This window comes from Juglans regia, chromosome 5 (genome assembly GCF_001411555.2).
Source record: "Juglans regia cultivar Chandler chromosome 5, Walnut 2.0, whole genome shotgun sequence".
Taxonomy (NCBI): domain Eukaryota; kingdom Viridiplantae; phylum Streptophyta; class Magnoliopsida; order Fagales; family Juglandaceae; genus Juglans; species Juglans regia.
This window is the reverse complement of record NC_049905.1, coordinates 2,994,405-3,016,869: the sequence shown is the minus strand read 5'-3', so window position 1 is coordinate 3,016,869 and position 22,465 is coordinate 2,994,405. Positions and strand designations below refer to the sequence as shown.

General features: G+C 37.0%; 3 protein-coding genes across 3 annotated transcripts; 1 reads left to right on the top strand and 2 right to left on the bottom strand.

Moving 5' to 3' along the window:
* Positions 1 to 3,037: 3,037 nt before the first annotated feature.
* On the top strand, positions 3,038 to 3,735 carry LOC109009363. Its single transcript, XM_018989817.2, has one exon. The coding sequence runs from the start codon at positions 3,076 to 3,078 to the stop codon at positions 3,565 to 3,567; it is 492 nt and encodes a 163-aa protein (XP_018845362.1). The 5' UTR covers positions 3,038 to 3,075; the 3' UTR covers positions 3,568 to 3,735.
* Positions 3,736 to 5,136: 1,401 nt separating this feature from the next.
* Positions 5,137 to 7,530, bottom strand: LOC109009374 (eEF1A lysine and N-terminal methyltransferase). Its single transcript, XM_018989834.2, has one exon. It carries the CDS (start codon positions 7,484 to 7,486, stop codon positions 6,080 to 6,082), a length of 1,407 nt encoding a protein of 468 aa, XP_018845379.1. The 5' UTR covers positions 7,487 to 7,530; the 3' UTR covers positions 5,137 to 6,079.
* A 2,819-nt stretch (positions 7,531 to 10,349) lies between these two features.
* Positions 10,350 to 21,804, bottom strand: LOC109009372 (transcriptional activator DEMETER-like). The gene is made up of 20 exons (XM_018989831.2): positions 21,695 to 21,804; positions 20,315 to 21,257; positions 17,733 to 19,574; positions 17,272 to 17,637; positions 16,622 to 16,712; positions 15,088 to 16,522; positions 14,851 to 14,930; positions 14,611 to 14,695; positions 14,436 to 14,527; positions 14,295 to 14,363; positions 14,139 to 14,175; positions 13,954 to 14,036; positions 13,265 to 13,702; positions 12,871 to 12,907; positions 12,711 to 12,768; positions 12,301 to 12,440; positions 12,165 to 12,230; positions 11,902 to 12,016; positions 11,777 to 11,815; positions 10,350 to 10,875 (listed from the first exon to the last, which is right to left on the bottom strand). Exons 2-20 carry the CDS (start codon positions 21,087 to 21,089, stop codon positions 10,748 to 10,750), a joined length of 5,976 nt encoding a protein of 1,991 aa, XP_018845376.2. The 5' UTR covers positions 21,090 to 21,257; positions 21,695 to 21,804; the 3' UTR covers positions 10,350 to 10,747.
* Between the last annotated feature and the right edge of the window lie 661 nt (positions 21,805 to 22,465).

The following is a 22,465-nucleotide window of genomic DNA, read 5'->3' as shown; positions in this document are numbered from 1 at the left end:
GGGTTTGGGACCCTCATTGAAGATTGGACCATATCATGGGTTGGGAAAAATGAAAATTTAAATAAGAAGATGATTCTATGTCTATGAAGTTATAAATTGACTTGGTTTAATATTGAAGATCAATTGCAATAGTTATTTATAAATTTTATAAAAATAAATTTATAAATTAACATAATTTTATATGATACGTTAGATTTATTTTATAATTTAACGTATTATATATATATCTAGTAATCATGTCAGTTTATAAATTTATTTTTATAATTTTTGTTAAGTTTATTATTTATACAAATTTATATTTCTCTTTTCTTAATTGGCAAACAGTGAAAGAGAGAAAAAGCTATTAGGATCTCTTTTGAAGCCATGATTCCATAATCTTCTGTTGAAAAAGGCATTGTTTTTTGACAAAATTGTCTCCCGGTCCCTTATAATTTTCCGAATGATCAATAATCTATTTGAAGTTGTTCACATTTGCTCATATTCTTTGAATTTGAACCTATATGCAGGACTGTACTGTACATTCCTTTGCCGACAGTAATGAAAGTAGTACTTGTAAATTAGCTTTTTTTCTCTACTTTTTTTTAATCTTCTTTTCCCCCTTTGACAATTGGTATGCATGCCTGGAATTTTTATACAATCTCTAGAAAATGTCACGTTTCAATTTTTGGATATTTTATAAACAAAAATTATTTCCAACGGAGAGTTCTGAACTTTCTTGATCAGTCTTTGCTCAACAAAAGAATCTATTCATCATCATTTTTCTCATCATCCTATAATGTGGTATTAGATGATTGGTTCACAAGTGAAATAAAATAAATAGTCTACAATAATCTAATTCGACTTCATGAGATGATAAGAATTAGCACGTATGATGAGTAACATTACTCTTGCTCAATAACTGGATGAATGATTGGCTTTGATGAGTCCATTGATACTGGAATGTCGCATGGAGGGGGATATTCTAACCGGTTAATCCCACATGGGCCTGGGCCGTTATTCAAGCCCGTAGCCTACCTCACTACCCGAAGCCCATCTCGGTATTAAAAGGATCTGACCCATTGTCAATACTGATTGGATAACTATTTGACGGTGGCATGAAATCAAAACAGTTATCATTCAAATTTACTATTAGATGAATCCCTCATCTCCAAGTTTGAATTTAAAATAATGGATGTGTCCGCTATCACTTAATAACAGAACGGTTCAAATGTTCTATTTAAGGGAAGAATCCAGGTATGTAAAAGACATCTGATACATTGATATTAAGGAGTTTATTCGATCACTGACTCAGGCATCAGAAACATTTCCTCGAACCCCCGAGCCATCTTACTTTTTAGTTATAGGTGATCGTGAGGTAATGGTGGTGAAACACGTCTATAACATCGCGAATTCGTATGTAGTGTCTTTTCTTAAGTTTATCTCACATTTACTTACCCAAAAGAATTTAGTAAAAACAAAAAGAACTGATTTTAATAAAAATCTATCACATTTACAAACACAATTTACTCCAGCTTCTATTTGCTATGGAACGATTCAACGATGTCGATGATTTTTAGTTTTCTGAAAAAAAATGACCCCTGTTGTTATTCAGAAAGAGGACTGGGCCACCAACTTTGCAGATAAGGAATTAAGGCGATATGGGCCTGACAGAAAATCCATTTGTTGGAGCAACTAAAACGCTGTAATGAGTAGAATAGTACTATATATGACACTATGACGATTGAAAATTGAATATTTCTCTCTCCTATTATTTAAAAATCATTGGTTATCTACAGATAAATTAATATTTATTCATTAATAGTAAAAATTGTTATCAAGTTCTCTTAATTATCAGTCACTATCAAAAGATTTCTCACTCCATTCTAATGGAAAAAAAAAAAACCCCTATTTAGTTTGAAAAAATCTTCTCAATCTTATGGTATCTGATATTTTGATTACTATGATTATCAATAAGTAATTTGTCTCTTAATTATTTCTAAATAATAATATTACTCTTTATTTTAGATTAAATTGTCTAATTAATTTTTTTTTTATAATGATGCTTCTTGTTAGTCTAAAACTTATTGTTCAAAAGGTTTTATTGACGTGACACCAGCATATGATGCCACACATTTTATTAAAAAGAAAGAAAAAAAACATAAAAGTGGTAAAGGAAACTTGAGATTTAAGTCTTCATATTTTTGTATTTTTAGATACCTTTTTGTTTTGAATATATTTTTTTAAAATAAACTATATGGCACCATATAGTAGTCCCACGTCAAGAGGTCGTACTGTAAATTTGTTGGCAATATGTCTACTCTAGTCCAAATTTAGCTCAACTCAATAATTAGAACTTGCCCTTGGGAGGAGAACAACATCTATAAATGGTTGCTAATACCTCGTTGGTTGAGGAGCGAAAGGAGGAATCTGCTTGAGGAGGGGCTCGTGTCTGATTAGCTAGTTGGTGAGGCAATAACTTACCAATGTGATGATTAGTACCTTCTTTGAAAAGGGTGCTCAACCTACGAGAACTGTTCATACTATTTCAAAAAAGTCGAGAGTTTTTATGGAACTTTCCTCTAATCAACATATGAAATTAAATTAATGAAATAAAAAAAAAATTGATTGTATATTTCATTATAGTTTTATGATTCAGAGTATCATTTCCAATTTGATTCCTTTGAATTCAATATTCAAAGTTGCGATTGGATCTAATCATTAAAAAGGATATAAGAGCGGTAAGCTTCCAAGCCTAGTAGCAATAGTCTATTTGTGAATATGATATATTTTAAATTAGTAATACTATATACAATCATGTGTTGTGTAATCACAATATATTCATTTTCAAAAAGTGTAGAATCTATAATTAAAAAATTTATTTTTTCATATAGATAATATATTTACTCAATTTTTTAAAATGATTACACAATACTTAACACACTTTATAACTGTAAATATTATTTTTTATTTTTAAATAATTGCATAAATTTAATAACTTGCCAACTAAATTGTGAATCGTAGGCAAATATGTAAATTTGCCTCAAATAGTATAGTTTCGCGTTCTGCCCCATTACGAGAGCCTTCCATTTCCTCGACATGTTAGGCCCAACCTCTACCTCACACCCACCGCCATTGATATGCCCAGCGCCTCCAATTCGCTCAACTCTCAGACCCCTCCGACTCTCCTCACAAAAAAATCTCAGCTTCATCTCCTTGCGTCCCAGAATCCAATCCCGAATCTCAAGAAAACTCCCAAGATTCCCAATATTGTTTGCAGAGAACAACGATGGGTTGTTGAACAAGGATCGCAAAGAAGGTGAAGAAGAACAAGAGCAAGGAATTGGGTCCGGCGACGGCGGCGATAATTTGGGGAAAGATCAACGGCGCATATTCGATATCAGTTGGGGTGATCTGCTAAACCCAGATCCAGATAACCTCTTGGCATTAGCATTGACGGGTCTGCTCGCGTGGGCTAGTGTTCAAGTGCTTTGGCAACTCTTCTTTATCTCTTTGGCTATTCTTCTGGCTGCACTCAAGTACTCCTTCATTGCTGCTCTTCTCCTTTTCATTCTTATTACCCTTCTGTGAGTCGTTTTTGGTTGAGGAATTAGTATTCTCTCTACTTTCTACTTTCTCTCGTGTATGTTAATTTGATTTAATTCCCAATCGTAGTGTTATTTTATTTTGGGGATCACCCCAACTTGTGTATATGAAAATTGTTGTTCAGGAATAGGATATGGGGAGTTTTTTTTGTTAATCTATATTTTATGTGTGTTTGCCTCTAGCAATATAATAGAGGTCCGTTCCCACCATAACAGAGACAAAGGGCAGTGTTCAGAAGGGAGGTCAGTTCAACTGTCTTTTGTCTTTTCATGTAATGCCTTCTGCATTCTCTTCAATTATTTCCCGAGGGTAAATTTATAGGATGATGGAATCACGAAGATGATGAAGTACGGTTTCAAAAAAGGAATCTGATTTCAGAAGCCTACTGACATCCAAACTTACCAGCTTTCTACAGGTGAAATTGAATAGTTTCTCCGGTACAAATTACTCCTGTCTCAAAAAATAAACAGTTTCATAAGGTTTAAAAGTCTAATAAGTCAGCAAAAGATTTAAAAATGAAAGGGGTAGTAAAGTACCATACATGGCAGATGAGATTTTTAAGCAATAAAATTTGATAACAGAAGTGGACATAAATGTTGGAAACTGTTTTGGCAGTCCAGTGCTTCCAACAATCTTGTTCAAAACCATGAGCAGCTAGGTTTTACTTACACCAGAAACTACAAAACTCAGTCACAGAGGTAAAGAACACATTTTATCATAGCCATGGGTGGGAGTCTAGATCTCTCCTGAATGGACATTCTTAAGAGCTGGTTTAGATTCAGATAGTGTTTTATCTCATCTTATCTCATTATTACAATTTTATCAAATTTTCACATAAAATATAATAAACAATTCAAAATTTTCAAATTCTAAAACAATAATAATATTAAAAAATAATATTATAATAATATTTTTTTCAACTTTCAACTGAAAGCATATCATCTTATCTTTGAATCCATATAAGTGTCTAATTGCATTTGCCTCATGGAGTATCATGTGTAAATCACCTGAGGGTAACCAATACACATGCAAGGTAGAAAAGCAGGATTGTTTTTCTCCTTTCTGAAGTAGACATTGTCGTCATGGAATCCAGAGCAACATCAGTAGTAGATCTATTTTCCTCTCGAGAGCTTCTAAGGGCAGGGGCTCTGAATGATTCACAATGAGAACTCTGGCTACTATCAGTCACAGCATCAAAATGATGGCACACGTGCATAAACCCACATTCTTACTGGATCTCAACCCCTCTAGATAAATCATGGAATGCGTCCACAAACTCGCTGAGGTTTGGAATTTATGAGGTATTGCTGCAAAAATTTCATGACTTGCAAGAATGAGGGGTGTTTCCAACTTTCCAGGGCTCACTGCAGTACCATCAAGAAAATCATTATAGGACCAGGGTTCCATAGAGTCCCACTCAAGTTTTAAAAACTCAATCTTTTCAACATTTTTTTTGATAAGTAATAATTTTATTCAAAGAAATAAGCATAAGCCCAAGTACACAGCCCAAGTATACAAAGGAAATACCTGCAACTTCCAAAAACAAAAAGAAACTGACCAGAAAACTAATACAGATTCAGAAAATTATCCTCCATTACATAAGCTTTAGCCCAAGAACTCAAAATACTCGAGAAAAAAACCCTAAGACCTCCCAAAAAGCGTTCTTTATATTCGAAGCATCTCTCATTTCTTTCAAGCCATATGCATCACATAAGACAAGGAGGAATCATCTTCCAAACTCTCGCCGCCTTCTTACAGCCCTTCAAACCCTTCCCTACCAATAAATCCACCACTTCTCTGGGCATAACCCAATGTAATCCTGTCCAACTTAAAGCCTCGTTCCACAAGAATCTTGTCACTTCGCAGTGAAGAAAAAGGTGATTTACAGATTCTCCATCCCTTTTACACATGACACACCATTCAGCAATAAACAAACCTCTCCTTCTCAGATTATCAGTAGACAATACTTTGCCCAAAGAAGCCACCCCAAATGAAAAACTCAAAATGAGATGTTAAGAAACTTCAGTTACCTGAAAAACATTGGAAGATCATTTGGCCCCATAGAGCAGTTGCTTTTGTGGTTCTACATTATATTTATTCAATCAAAAACCAGAATTCAGAATTCTAAAACTTTCTATCTTTTCTTCCCTTTTGGTTTTATTGTATATACTCATTATCATTCCACCAGCCCTACCAAGGCTTACTAAAATGGTAAATCAACGTTAGGGGGCAAATGCTTGATTTGAGATTTGTTGTCAAATCCCCTTAGGATTTGCAAGGCATAAAACTATAGCCTGGAGATTATAGTTCTTCATCCTCCCCTTCAAACCGAGCTGATTCCCATCAGAAGGGCATGAGCTCTTCACTGATTTTAAGCTTTTGCCTCGAGTTGAAGTCCCTTTGAAATCGTGCTTTGGAATCATTCTTTGGAACATGCTTTGACTTTCAATATAATCTTTGATAATTATATTCTTCAACTTCCATAGACCTTTGGGCCTCAAATCTTCCTTATGGAATCCATGTAGGCTCCCGAAGTAACCAACCGCAGTCTGTTGAGAAATGAATTCTCACAATCACTAATGCAAGAGATGGTAGGTGACTTTGTGGCAACTAGAACAAAATTCTCTTCATTTCCTACGTCTATTTCGTACAGCTCGTGAAAAACCTCACGAAATTCATTTATCAGCTTCTCATAGAATGACCGACTTGGAGCAATGACATTTATGGCGAGAATCCCAAAATCACAAAGAAGCATTTTAGCAGCCAAAAGAGCATGCTTCTGAACAAATTCCAAAGGCGGAGATATTGTACCATCGTTAGCATCACTAGAATCCAAATCAACCATAATGATATCGAATTTGTTGTTGAGATCATTGTCATCCCACAAATAACTACCATTCTCGGCCTCATGAACGCCAAGATAACCCAAATTGTGCCCGTTTGCATTATATGCAATCTTCTCCATAACATTTGTTGCATCTCCAACAATAAGCTGGATAGACTCGGTATCATCCAAACCAAAATACTGCCGTGCAACCCTCAAAACCTCTGCGTCAGCCTCCACCCCGACGACATCAAAACCCAATTGAGTTTTGAGGAAAGCAAGCAAAGCCCCACCGCCCACACCAACGCACAAAGCTTTCGGCCTAAACCCATTTTGATTCCGTTCCTCAATACAAGAACTGATCAAGGAAATGCTCGCCACCATTGGAGCCAGGTAAGGATGCACCAAAACCTCAATATCAGGCCTGAACTCAACCTCCCCAATCCCCAAACGATCTGAACCACTACCCGCCCCGGGAACAAGACGTATCTCCGTTTGAACCAAATTCGGCATCCTTTTGAACCTCAATCGTCTCCGAAATTCCCTCTTTACACACTCACCCACGTCACTACTACTCTCAATTTCCACATCCTCGACCAACATTTCTCCAGCAAAAGACCCAACACAACGTTCCACTACCACGCGACAAATCACGTTATCTTCATAGCTTAAAATGGGAATCTCAGGCATCCCATTTTCAAACAAAGATTTAGGAGACAATGCGAGCAAAAGAGGTTTCAAGCTCACCTCGATGCCGTTGGAATCGTGATTGATCGCACGGTAGTAAATAATCGGCGAGCAATGACCGTTGATGGGCCGGTTTCCGATGAGGATTAAGCGGGAAATTCCGGAAGAGCCGAGGAGTAGCTGGAGGTGACCGGACTCTGTGGAGAAGATCCAGTCAGATTCGCGGTGCTCGGGGACGAACATGGCCGCGACTCGAGGTGAATCGGCGGGTTGGATCGGTGCGTCTAGGACAGCCACTCGGAGGAGGGAGTCAGGCTGTGAGGGGTGGGGGAAGGTGAAGGCGATGAAGCGAGATGGAATTAAGGTTTCGAAGGTGGCTGGATCGAGAGCCATGGAGTTCTTCCTTGTCTCAAAGGCACGCCCGTCCGAACGGAATGGAAAAGGGCCAATTTTAATTAGATAATTATTTAAAGAGAAATAATATTTGAGAGCGTGTAAGTATCGCATATTTTAAAATATATATATATATAATATTTATATTAAAATTTTAATTTTTTAATAATAAATCTTTTTAAAAAAAATAAATACGATTTGTACATTTTATATGTTAATTTTGCTATTTACATATTTATTATTTTGGTTGATTTTTTTCTACTACTTGAAATGAAATAATTAAAAGGATAACCACAACAAGTTTGAAGATGAGATAAAAATTTTATATTTTGTTTAAAAGTTTAAAATATTATATTTTAATAATATTATTATTTTGTAATTTAAAAAGTTTAATTGTTTATTATATTTTATATAAAGATTTAAAAAATGTGTAATAATGAAATGAAATGAAATGAGATGATAATTTTATGTTTTGTTTTGTGTTTCATATCAGAAAACTTTATATATATAGAGAGAGAGAGATGGAAAAGAGAAAAACATATGATGAACTACATTTTCACTTTCAATTATTTCAAAACTTCATTGTAAGTTTAGATACACACGCATAAAATTAAAAAAATGTTAGTTTTATACAAATATTACATAAAAAATTTAAATTAAAATATGATTTAATATAATATGTCATATATATTTTACAATTAATTTTTTTTATAATATGATAGATCATATTAAACTATATCAACGTGTAGATTTTTTCTGCGTAAGAATTATGTGCAGACAATATTTTTCCATAAAATATGCATATGCAACATTTTTTAGACATCTAACCTTTTTTAAATGATATTCTTATAACCTTTGTGATATTATTTCATGAAATAGATATATACGCACAATGTTTTTAGACATAAAAATCATTTTAAAATAAAAAGAATTTAATTGTAAGCGATTTTATACATTAATACGTGTATTCATTATTAGTCAAAAAGTAAATTTTATTAAAAATAATGTTAATTTAAATTTAAAATATAAAAGTAACAATATTGATATGCAGATTGGTACGCAAACTTGCTTATATACATCAAAACTCTCAAAATAATATTCGGTAGGAAATTTTTTACTATTCTCCCAAACTCCCACGCGTCCATACAAGGAAGAGTTTCACCAAAATTCCGTGCACTCCCCAGTCCACAAAGCAAAAAATTCAATGTGGAGGGAAGTGGAAGAGGCGCCAAACTGCAAACCTCTATAGAAGTATGTAAAATCGCCGAGACGCGCACTAACACACTCTCTCTCGTCGGCAATCTGCTTCTTCTAAGGTATACAATCAACGATTCTGATGCAGGGCGATCCGATTTTGATGATGCCGAGCTCGTTAATAGCACTGGACTACTTCGAAAAATCAGATCAGCACAAGTAAAAAGATGAAGATTCTCGATTCAGATTGGATCGGTGCGTCTAGGACAGCCACTTGGAGGAGGGAGTCAGGCTGTGAGGGGTGGGGGAAGGTGAAAGCGAGGAAGCGAGATGGAATTAAGGTTTCGAAGGTGGCTGGATCGAGAGCCATGGAGTTAAGTTGCTCAGCCGTCAATAATTCTTATTCTGTCCCGGCGTCAGATTTTTTGTACTTTTTGCAGCTCCGAGATCAGGCTTCGCTTCGTCTGCAATCCAAATGTAAGCAAACAGGTGCGCTTATTTTATTTTATTATTATTATTTTTTAAGTTTCAGACTTTGATCCGAACTCGAATTCTCAAGACCTAGCCGTAGGTGTTTTCACGATGCTGATTTTGTTTCTTTTCATTGCGTTTGCTTTATCGTCGCTTGGTTGCCCAGAAAACGAAGTAAAATAGAATAGGAAAGGTAATTACGAATTCGCGTCTGGCATCATTTTCGCCAAAAGTTAACAAATCATGAGACAAAAAAAATCATAATAGAGTAGGAAACTTTGACTAGATGCTCTCGCTTCGTGCTTGACCTGTTTGACTAGAGGATCAATCTTATTTGGCCCCAAAATGACGAAAAGAATCTGAGTTTTAAGGTTATGTTACTATCTAGTTTCCTGCTTTTTCTCAACAACCAAACAGAGTATCACGGAATATGCTTCTTTTTTACTTCTCACGGCGTGATTTTGTATGTTTGTGTGATGTTGATTACATACTTAGTAACCTACTACGAGATTACATTGCGATCAAGTTCTATTTAGATACAAATGTGATTAATTTTTATCATAAGTTTTACTTTTTTCTTTCGGTGGATAATTTGGGAACTTGCATTCAAGAAATGGATGCTAAATACGAGCAGGAATTTACTGGGAAGGCTTTAGATACCTTTGACTTCTTCATCCTTTTCAAATATTCGTCTTTTAACATTATGGAAAGGATGATGCACAGATATATCTACAGATTTTGAGGGTATGTCCCCTAGTTCTAAGGTTCAATTTTTTTTAGTGCAAACAATCTCTAGGACTATCAAACTGGGAGATTTTCGTCTTGAATTATCCAAAATGCACTTATGGAAAACTTCTTGTCGAGGGCCTGTACACCCTTGAGATTAGTCGGGACGCTGTTCTCGGATACCCGGTGCCAATAAAAAATATATATATCTACAGATTTTGAGTATGATAATGCCATTAACTTTGTATCGATCATCACATGTGAGTGGGGTATGTTGTAGTCACTGGAATACCTTTCACGTAGGGTTGTACCACTTCTTTATCAGGCTAAAAAGGTTTAGTATCCACCCTAGCTTCCATTCACGCTGATGTGCGTATGGTTACTAAATGACTATCGTCATCTTTGGTGGCCTCTTCAAAGTGGGCCTGAGAATTCGCTGAAATACCTTTTATTTGATTCATTTGTTGTGTTGCAATACATGCTTTATATGTCCATTTGTACATCCAGTGATGTATCATTTTATTGATTACTAAAAGCGGAGCGTTACATAACGTTTTTCTCTCTGGAGTGGCGCTGGCCAGTTTTTGAAGAATGGCTCTTTTACGAGCAAGAATGAAATAATGATCATAATTTCATTTGTTTACAAACTACATTCCTCTTGCCATAGGATCTCACATTTCAACTTTGGGAATTTCTATTCCTCCGATAACAGGTGGTGAATGCGTACCATGTTAGAAGAATTATAATTGAACCTACAACATGTTAGTAAATGATCTTCCATCTCACTGGGTGGTCAGCAACAGTTTTGTTTAGTACCAGCAGACTGGTTTTGTACCTTCTGCTAGTAATCATCTCTGCAACGTATCCTGCTTATCTTTTGTTTTCAGATTTTGACTTTGATTTTGACTTTACCAACTTACTTGCTGGGAAGTGCAACCTGGCCATTAAAGGTCGGGGTGCTCGTGTTTTCTGGTCGAATCCCCTCACACAAACAAATCCTGCAAATAAATAAATAAATGTTAGCGAGCATGACATTTTAAAATATTCGTATATTAGAAAGATATTTTGGGGTGCGGTTGTAAGCCACTAAGCAACTGCACATATTTCTTGTAGAGAAATCATACATAAATTTGTTCCCTTAGAGTTTGCAAAGTTATGTTTAGCAAATTAGAAGCACTCAATGGTTGATAATAATGAGAAATGTGGCTCAGATTATTTCATGTTTTTAATGATAATTTAGAAATCAACTAGGCAAAGCATTATCACATGCTGCAAACAGAAAAGTCTAATTATACATTTTAGCATTGGTAAAGTTAGGGATCTTAACTTCAAACCTTGTAATGGACACATTTGGCTTCCATTGGGTGGTTAATATTCTCTCTTATTCCTTTATTTCATTTTAGGTTTGATTTATCACAGTCTGGATATGCATAATATTGGTAGACTGGCATGCTGAATAAGTCTAAATTTCAAGCGCATGTCCTCGTGTCTCACATACGTGGTGTAAGTTTATGCATGCCCATTATGTTTTGTCATTAAACCTGAATAGCAATCTACACATAGTAATGTGGAACTACCACTATGTATTGCGATGTTATCAGATGTTTAATTTAGCAGTAAAATATCTTGTCTGCGCGCATGGACATGTAAGCACACACATACGAATGCATATGCCTACAGCTCTACAAGCTTACAAAATGTTATATGTAACTTATGGGACTTCAAATAATCTAGTTCTCTAAAATTCATTCTTTGAGAAAATCTAACCCCATTCATTTTGAAGTTAAAAATGTGGCTATGTATTGTTCCTTCTTCTTTCTTGTAAAGTGCACCTGACATGAGATGTCCCCTACCAATGCAGATAAAGTAAGGTGGATAATTGAAGTTAATATTCCATACCTCTCCAAAAGCAGAATTGAATTCCCTCTGTCGATAGGCCTGATAGACAGGTTTTTCTTCGTTAGCTTCCTTTTTAATTAAATTGGGACAGCTATGCAGTAAATGCTTGTTTACAATTCTCTCACCTTTGAATATTGTCGATACAGAGGTTCCAAAGTATACAGTCCGTCTTCGTAGATTCCATATCCATGATCTTGGTACATCAATTGGGTTCAGGCTAGATTCATGATCCGCAAATACCTGCAAAATGGTATTATTTGTTTGACAATAATGGAATCAGTGGCTCTAAGTATTCACTGACATGAATTGGAATGCCATCCTGGTAGTTCTTGTATCCACTTTGGACTCCCAAATTAAGAGAATAAGCATATAGCTATGATAAACTTACCTCGTTAACTTGAAAGTATGTACCATTAAGAGGAAAGCTCCCCCTCATTGCTGTTCTACAGGGTATCTGTATTTTGTGAGGTAAATGTTAGCAACTAAAGGAGTGTTTTCTATCTATCATTGAATAATTCACTCACCAGTAGTGTCCCTCTGACTGTTTGTGCATTGGCTTCTCGGACACTACTGCACGAGTAGCATGTCTTCTCGTTGCACAGTTTGTTAGCTTCTTGTGATCCGCAGCTCGTCTCTGGTGGTTGGATTGAATTTGCAGTTTCACCTAGAACAAGTTTTGTAAATATGATTGTAATCAGATGTCAAACTTGTAAAACTATTTCTCCTAATCTGTCGTGGGAATATTGAATACCCTGGACCACCCTGCACTTTGTCTCAAATTCTGGCTATGTTGATGTGTTAATACTTTTTTTTTTGATAAGTTGTTGATGTGTTAATACTTATATGCATATAAATTGCACCGAGTGATCACGAGAATTTATCTTGATTTTTCTATGTACAAGTATAGCAGCTCAAGCTATCTTTTATTTCTTACCTGGTGTCCATATGGCAAGAAGGTATGGGCTTGGATCATCTGTTTCTCGGCTGTCCATCTGTAATTTTTTTATCCGTAAAAAAAATTAAAAAGGTAATGATTAATTACAGTTTCCTAGTTAAAGGCCACTTTATAATTTAGAGTGTCAAAATTTACTAACCCCTTCCAAGAGCGGATGTGAATCTGGAAGTTCATACCTGCATCATTTCAGGATGGAAGCTGTCAGAGCGCATCAAGCAGAGTTGTATTTTTTTGTTACTTTTTCTTTATTTGAAACATCAACAGTCTATCCTGTTAGGGCTAGTGTTTTTTAATATTTGATCAGAAGCTACAATTTTCTGCAAGTAATATTGAATGATTAGGATATTCAATGAGTTTCATTTCAGGATGGAAGATAATTTATGCTATATTGGACTATCATTTGGTCTAGTCAGAAAGTATTTCTGCTCATGAGGATCAATATAAACCATACCCACTCTAGCGGCAGCCCAGTTTAGCTGCAGTGGTACTTTGCAAATACTTTGATTATAGATTTTGAGGGGATGTCTACTTACACTTGGTGCTCTGTTCGTAGCCGACTAACATTCTTCAGTTTGGGTGTAGGGATAGAAGCAGCTTCTGGTTTTAAGGCAACCAAAGCCTTGGACATGTCAGCTTCTTGGAGTTCCATCTTCTCTTGCATGTAATTCTGAAGATTCATGGTAAACTCTTCAATGTTGAGTTTGATGATAGGAATCTCATCAGGATCCTCATATAAAGAGTCCTCAATGTCGCTTTCCGAGATCTCTGTACATTCATGTTCTGGGGTTGCTGGTTCTTCAATGATTGGTTCACATTTGCGACTTATATAAGCTGTTTCTTTAAGTGAGTTGTTCTCAGGTGGTGGTAGTGGCATTGGGTTGATAACTACGGCTGGGTTTACTTCATGTGCAATGGGAACAGTAGAGCTCACAATGCTCTTATCTTCTGGACCTGGCAATGCAAGCCTTGCGCTGCAGCAAATACGGTTTTAGGTGAGTTTCGTTCAGATAATATTGAACTCATGCATAGGGTAAAGATAAGCTGTAGGTTTTGAGAAGAAAGGACTTGAGGATATATGCCTCCCGTTTATGGGAAGATGAATTGGACGGTTTAAGAAGAATTGATTTTTTGAAACAAGTTATCATTTAAATTGTTTCTCATGCTTGTATGCCTTGGCAATGGCAGAGGTAGACATAGCAACAGGACAGATCAGAATGCAAACCTTGCGAAAGCACTTGCAAAGTGTCTGCACTCTCCTCTCATTGGACATGCATTGCAGTTTGGTTTACTTTTTGTGCAGAAAACCTGCATAGATATTGAAGCATGTGGAAAATTTATCTCTTAATATGCTAATGAACTATATTCTGCTGAATAAAGCAGCATATGTAAATCTCTGTTGCTACGAACCTTGCCAAATGTGATCAATTGGTAGTGCAGCTCATACCTGTGGTAGCAATACTTTATTGTCAGTAATAGCTTTACTTAGGAATTCGTTTATCCTAATTTTTTGTATGAAAAAATACTGTTCAATAAATATTTAATGAGAAAGTGCTCTGGGGTTACAGTGTTCGTTGATCGAGTTTGCATAATCTTGGCCAAAGATATTTTTGTATTGATTCCAGCACTGGGTATCTGTATAGGATTTTGATTAGCATTGTTTATCCTTGAAAAGATTAGTATTCATTAGTTGGAGTATGTACTTACAATTCTAGGAGGTGTAGCTGAAGTGACTCAGGCAAGGGTTGGAGAGGGACCCATCCAAGTCGAACTGCTATCCTTCCAACATTTGTGTCAACCTTTGCAAAAAAGAAAACGGTAATATTTTTGATTATCTGGTTTTCTTCGCCCCTTATAATCTGTCAAGGAAGTAGTTTCTTACTGGAAAAGCTAGATGATGGAGTGTTAGCAGCCGCACACACTCCACACTTTTCAACCCAAGTCCACGAACGCTTAACAGATAATCCCTGCAGCAAAATGACATTTTTCAAGGATATAGATGCAGTTCGGCATTTTGACATTAATCTGGGCCATTTTCATTTACAATATAGATGCAGTACATTATTATGACTTAGTGGCGGTCGTTTGACAATTTCAGTAACATGTTTGTGGAATTGCTTACTTTGCTTTATCAGGGGGAACATTTCTTAACCATTCCAGATCGATGCTTCCATGATCTCTAACCAGACGGTTCAGAAATTCCTGTAACATTATGAAACCATGGCCACTTTTCTATGTTATTTTTATATAAAAAGAATTTGGTGAAGAATACTTTTTGTGTTGAATGACGATTCATTTGTGGAGCCATTTGAAGGTAGTAGTTGCAAATGTGAAGGCTTTTGTAGTCTAGTAAATATACCTTGATTCGTTCTGCTAGCATGTTATTCATCCCCCGTTCTCTTATGGCATTAGAAATCTCATCAACATGTGCAAGTCTTACTGCTTCATAGTCAAGCGAGTCCTGTGCATCTTTGCTTTTTTCTCCATTCAAACCACTGGCCTGCACTTGCTTTCTTAAACTATCCCAGTCAACTGCACTATTCTTATCTCTCTCTGTCTTTCCTTTTCTCGGTTTTGAGATTTTTGAAGTTGTCTTGCTATTTGCCTGATCAGAGGTATCGACTTGCTTATTTGAATTTGGATTGAGAAATCTATTTTCCAAGCGTATTTGCTCATTTTCTGCTGAGATTCTCTCTCCAAAATTTTCTGCAAGTATAGGTGCACTTGATGTTTGCTGCATAGCATCATTCTCTCTGTTAGCCAGTGCTTCAGCAGGTTCTGCAATATATGGGCTTTGCAGTTGGAGGGATTTGGTCACATCCTGTTGATGATTGCGGTAGGATGGTTGATTATACACAATGTGTGGTTCTGGTTGAGAAATGATTTCCTGGTGTAGTGAGTGGTTGCTTGATGGTACATGTGGCCCCATTCTTGGTGTTTCTTGAGGGTGCAGTAGTCCATTCTGCTGTACAGTGCTTTTACCTTCACTTCCTTCCCATCTTTTGGTCCTGAAGCCCTTGCTATTTGCATCTTTTGTCTTGGTGAATCCAAAATCAATTGAAGACAAAGGGGATATGCTTTCGTCACTTAACGCTTCAAAATTCTCTACTTCAGGTACTGTAGAGTCTGGGGTCACATGCAAATGGTAGTCACTTGAAGGAGCCACTCGTACTTGGCTTTGTGGATTGTCAGGATTGATTGGATAACTAAATGCAGGACCATTGACACCATCTGCTCTATCTAATCTTGACTTTTTGTGGGCATGAGCAATATATTCAGATTGCTTGTGCACATGCCTGGATCCCTCATTCATAATTGAATTATTTTGGCTGTAAAATTCCTGGAATGTGGTTTTCTCCATCTGTAGAAGATTTGTTAAAGTTGTAAAGTGAGCCTCAATAGGTCTGCAGCTGGTTATAAGATCTTCCTCTTCTGAATTGGAGCCTGAGCTCGATCTCGGTCTTCCAGTCCCTTGAATGATTAAAGAATCAAAAGATTCTTGTGATGATATGACTTCTTCCTCTATACTCAGGCTGTGTCCCTGCACCATGATCCTTTCTGTTCCTGTAGTTTCACTGTCCCTCTGATGCTCTGCTGATCCAAGGGGTGCCATGGAGCTAATATTGAAGATGGGCTGGCTTGAACCCTTTCCATGCCATCCGATGGTGTCATTCTGACTTACTATGCTGACTTCTGACTCTTTGAACAGTATGCTCGTCCCAGTGTTGTCACATGCATTGCAGTTGCTTGTTGACTTGAGAGGAAATCGTGCTGCCAAAGACATGAAGGCAGAGCTGCAAAGAAATAAAAAATGACAAATATTATTCTTTGAACTTCAAGTTTTTACTCATGTTCAATGTGGGCATAGAATTCTGTGAAAAATGATGAATTACCTTGAAAGATGGTCTGAGACATTTTGGGTAAGGAAGACTCCTATCACCGAGTCAACAACAGATCCTTTCCACCTTGAGAAGCGTCTATCACCTGAGAAGAGTGTAATTTGTACGTATAGTTAATATGGAACAAGTTGATTAACTTTGTATGCAACTAGTTGATTTTCCATGCAATGTATACTTTTCTTCATTGATTTTCTGTTTGCATCTTATGTATACTTTTCTTCACTGATTTTCTGTTTGCATATTCTACGTAACACCTACAAATATTTGTCAGCTTGCAGACTTGTCATTGGGTATGTTATTTTATCCAGAAAAATAGTGCTAAAAGACTAAGACTAGCATGTCATGCAATTGACTGATGGCTTGTTTCAATTTCAATTGTCCCGCGGTATTATATTTTTCTTCATATTGATCTCTCTGAACTTGTGTCAATAATGACCCATTAGTTCTTTAATACTGTGTTTGTGTATACTTCTCTCTTTATCCCTTTCTCTGGTTTGATTCTAATTTGTTAGCTGTCAAATTAAATAATTTTAAGAGCATGCCATAAATGTAGATCCAAGTATCTTGATCAGAAAGATATGAGTAACAGAATACTTAATAATGATCTGAATGTGAGGAGAGGCTAAAACTGTAAGTGACTATACCTTGGATAAGGTGCATTCTTGCAATAAATGAATCAGTTCGACCACGAAAAACTTTCCTTTCCTCTTCCCACCACTTCTCCTTTTCTGCATCAGTTCCTTCAAAGTCTTTGTTCCCTTCCTTACCCATCAAAAGATTCCATATTCTATTTGTTTCTGGGTCAAGGTCTACCTTAGGCCGTGGTTTTCGTTTTTTCAAAAACTCAAACCTTGCATATGGAACAAGTGTACCATCTCCTTTATAAAGAACAAGTGCATTTTTCTCATCCCTTACTAATTCATTGCTACCCGCATTGAGATTGAGACTCGTCAATCGATATATGATCTCATCTATGGTAATGGGATATATCCGTTTTGCTGGTGGACGACCTACATCAAGTTGATTGCTATCAACATAGTGAATATAACATACTAGATATTCTGTGAGTTTGCATTTTCTAAAAGTTATCTGATATGGAAAGTACCTCGTGGTTTTGGTGAGGATTTCTGATAATCTTGAGAGGCATCCTGGTTTTTCAGCACTTTATTTCTTCGAGCTGAAACTAATCTTGATGGTGTACATCCCAAAGTCTGCTTAGTTGCTAATGTATGAACATGGGAAGTTTGTACCTGTTTCTCCAATTCGGGAGTTTGTTTGGGAGGAGATGGTCGGAGCAAGTGACAATCCTCAGTTGCAGCTAGGGAGGGAAAGCCATGGGCTGAAGCTAATCTGTTGGTCTCTTCCGTTCGTTCTGCATTTGAATGCAGCCCGGAAGAAATATGTTGCATCATCAAATACTGTTTGGCTGTTATGGAGTGATTGCACCTCTCAGCGGTAAAATTGTTGACCTCACCTTTCCTCTCTGTGATTATACGAGTTTCAAAGTAAGAGTTCAATATTTCATTGTTTGCTGTTGGTGCAAATTCATTTGCATTGTTATCACTCATCTTTTTTGTTTCAACATTTCCCCAACCTCCTTCAACTTCTGTAACACAAGGCATTCCACGGGTGTTTGTATGGAGTCCACTCTCGATTTTCTTCTTTTTGCAGGTTTCTGAAAGACCTGCGCCCAGAACCTGGACATTTCTGTGGCATTCATCCACTTGGATCTGTTGGTACAATGATGAAATCACTGGATTTTGGATTTTGGAATTCGTCTGCTCGATAGTACGAAAATGTTCTCTCTTGGATCCTCTCATTGCACTGGAATTGGATGGAGACTTTGGAACTGATTGTGGAGTACTCTGAGACATCTCTTTCTCAATTCTCTCATGATGAACTTTTGCTTGAAAGACTCTTTTGTCTATTCCTTCCACATGAATTTGCCATATGGGAGTGCATCTATTTCTGCTGCTGTTCTGGCAAGGATCAGTGAATCCGCCATCTACATATCTTCGAATCACATCTGAATCTTCTATTGGCAGGTCTTTTGCTGGAACTATTGAGGGCCAGGCTGCAGCTGCTTGCTTTTTTTGCAGTGGTCCGCTGTCAGTTTGTAATTGACAAGTGGAAGGGGTTAGATTACTCATCCCATGTTGCTGGTATCCTACCGTTTTCCATTGGTCGATCTGCACAGCTGACTTTGTTCCAGGCACACTGTATGTTCCAGGGCACAATTCTGTGGCTCGAGGGTCTGAACTCAAACGAAAGGTCCTTTCATTCCTTTGCTGTAACTCCTGTTGACCAACTACTTTGATCTGGCTTTCATCTACGGTCTTCTCCAAGTCGAAATTCAAAGCTCTCCTACAGGATTTTGCAGCAGTTCCACCATTAAGATTTGCCGTCTCCCTTGTAGCATCAGCCAATTCAGGTGCTGATTCTTTTTGAACATTTTTGCGTACATACTTCCTCTTTCCTGTTGGGGTCTCCTTAGTATTCTTTGGAGCAGTAGGCTTTGGACTCCTTTTGGGCTTGCCTTCCCTGATTACCTTGGGCCTGTGTTTTCTTCGTCTGGGTGGTTTCTGCTCGGGTGTTTTGTTCAGATCAATGCCTGGATTCCTTCCACTCTCAGAATCTTGATTTTCCTTGTATGGTGAACAAATGGCAGCAGAAGAGGAGTCTACTATGCTTTGTAAGAGTTCATCACTATGTTGCTGAGGTGCCTTATTTCCAAATGATGTGGGTGAAGCTTCATTTTCTTTTGCCCCACTTGAGCTTTCATTTCTTGTTTGCAAGGTTGCAGGAAGTTGGTTGTTCTCCAACTTATTGACCTGATGCGGCGTTATCGGTGCAAACTGGAGGGTGTTGGTAACACTTGAGGAAGCATCTATTTCTACCGGTGGGTAATTTAGGTCACATTGTTGCTGGTAAGGCATAGAGAATCCATCTGCAGGGAAAAACAGTTTTCATTGTCTTCATTCATTTTCTTGTAAAAGATGAAAGATAATTTGACAGTGAAAATAAATTCACAGCTCCAAAGTAGAGGGTTTTCTTTCTTGCGGCATGCCAATAAATTATGCTATATCTGATAGCACTTACAATTAATAAAGACATCAAAGAAAATGCAATTTCATGTCAGCCTTTCTAGCATATTAGAAAAAACATGATTGGCAAGATTAAAATAACATATGCCTGTCTAGTAGCTGTTTGAAGATCACATACATAATGTGGTACTAAAATTCTATTTGCAAGAGCTCCTTTGGCAAGCCTCTCTTGATGCCAAGGGGATTACAATTTCACACCCCCTTATCATATTTAATTTAATTAGAATGCAAAAAGATCATCCCACTGCAATATTATAACAGGTATAGATTCTTTCCTTGAGAACAAATGAATTAACAAAGATGAATTCAGGTGCCTTATTTTTGTTAAATCTTATGAAAAGAGGGCAAATGCTAGATCCAATTTCCATGGAGGCATATGTGATTTTCATGAAGAAGCAATCATCTATTTCAAATGTTTCATTCATTGACGGGAAATTAGCAAAAAAATAATAATAATAAAACATGGGAAAAAGCATAACGATGATCCTCTTTGAATAATTAGTAGGCATTCCTAGTTGCATGCATGAATTGGCATTAATTTTTTTTTTTTAATAAAAAAAAAAAAGGACAGTAGATCACTTACGCTTGGATATCTGGGATGTGATATCGCTGTCGTTTAATGAGTTCGAACCTGAGAAGTGATTTTGGTTGGCATAAAACAAACTTGCAAAATCCGAATCTCTTTGATTGTTGTCAACTTCAGAATGAATATCCTGAAACAGAGTTCCATTTGCCAAATTGCTCAATGGGTTAGAACCAGACAAGTGATTCTGGTTTTCGAACCACATGTTACCCAAGATGGAACCTTTCTGATTACAATCAACTTGAGGATGAGACTGAGACTGAGACTGAGACTGAGAATGCGAATGCGAATTCGGAATTAGAGGTCTATTTGCCGCCATGCTCAAGCTTCTGTTCGGATTCCTGTTTGCAGAGGCAATGAAAGCCGCATTCTGCATCAGCAGCAGTTTTGCCAATGGATCCCTTTTCCAACCCGAGCTGTCGTTATTATGGAAGGTCTGTGTGTAGGAGCCTGCAATGTGATTGATCATCGTCCTGTTTCTCTCGGCCAAACCTCCCTCATCATAGCCATTGAACCCTCCATTCTGGACCATTTGTCCGATTGGGTTCGAATTTAGCCTCAACCCATTGCAATTTGGCATCTCTTCTGCATACCCATTTGAGAATCCATTCAGCTCCTGCCAATTTCCTCTCCCCAGTTGGTTTCCATGGCAATCGACAGGGATCGGATTAGATCTTGTCGGAACTGGCTTCTCTGGTGTGACGGGCATCCACGAATCCATGATTTGAAACTCTTTATCCTGTGGAATTGAAACTCCCCCTCTGAAGTTCATCATTTCTTTCTCACTCACCCAGCAATTACAAGACAATTCTTCCACCCAAATAATCCCCGAGCTTCAACCCTCTCGATTTTCTTGTAGCAGCTGGATTTTGCAGCTAACAGACAAATAGAAGAGGCTTCTGAAAGCCCTTCTTGACTTTTAACCCATTTGCCTGAACCCACCCTGCCAAAACACCCAAACACATTTCTCCCTCATACAACCTTCACCAAACATTGGCATTCATCAAGATTACAGAAGATTAAAGAAGGAAAACAACCCACAAAAAAAACATCTTTTTTTTGTTATAAATGACGGATATTTGTCAACAGGAAAAGCCAGCTTTATCTTTTACTCGAGGGAAAGCATTGAAGGAAGCATGAGAAACTTAAGGAAACAAAATCAAAACAGTAGCAACCATCTTGCATCTGAGAGATAAAAAAGCGAGAAGTGAATTGGCCGATTTAAACCGTTTTAAATGGCTAAGATTGTGGGGTGAAAAATTGACAAATTCTATAGGGAATCTTTTCGCTATATGGAAGGAGTGTAACAACTTTAATGGGGTTTGATAAACCTGAATGAATTAAAATCTGAAAAATAAAAATGGTAAGAAAAAAAAATACATTGAGCTCACAGATCTGGCGGTGAGTCAGATCGCCGGAGTGGGAAAAGTCAATGCCGGAAGATATCCAGTCAGTCTCCAGGGTTAAACCAGGAGAGAGAAACTGTATAGAGGAAAAGGGCAGGAAAGAAACACCAATAGAAATGGACCATTCTATATATATTAAGAAAGATACCAGTTTGGGCACGCCTTGTTTTTGTAAGCTGGGGCACACCATCTTAATCAACTACTTTCACAATAATAATATTCAGAAATTACCATGCTCACAAAAATTAAAAATATAAGAAACTCAGAGATTACCTTTTTTTTTTTTTTTTTTCTAGCCTCGTTGCTAAATCTGCCACATTTCATGGTTCCCAAGCAAATATTCATGCAAGTGGAGGTGAAAGGTTAGAACAAGAACTCAATCAAAATTATTGTATAATCAAAATAGAAAATATAGACAACGTTCCAATCCTGAGTTTACTTGTCTGATCAAGTAAAGGAAAAGATTGCTATAAAGGCAATTAATTCAACAATCTAGAAAATTATAGACCGTTTTGAGTTACCTATAATGATGGGGTATCGTTGCAAAACTGAGCACGCTTTTGCAGATTGTTCTAGAGATTTCGTTGAGCAGATCTACGTTTTTTTTTTTTTTGTTGCAAATAGAGGAACGCATCGAGTCTAACTTTGAAGGAAAGTGATAAGATAGTTAAATAGGTAGAATCATGCATATCTGACGCTTGGCGGCATTAGGGATTGAGCGAGCGATGGTACTAACGCGTGTGAC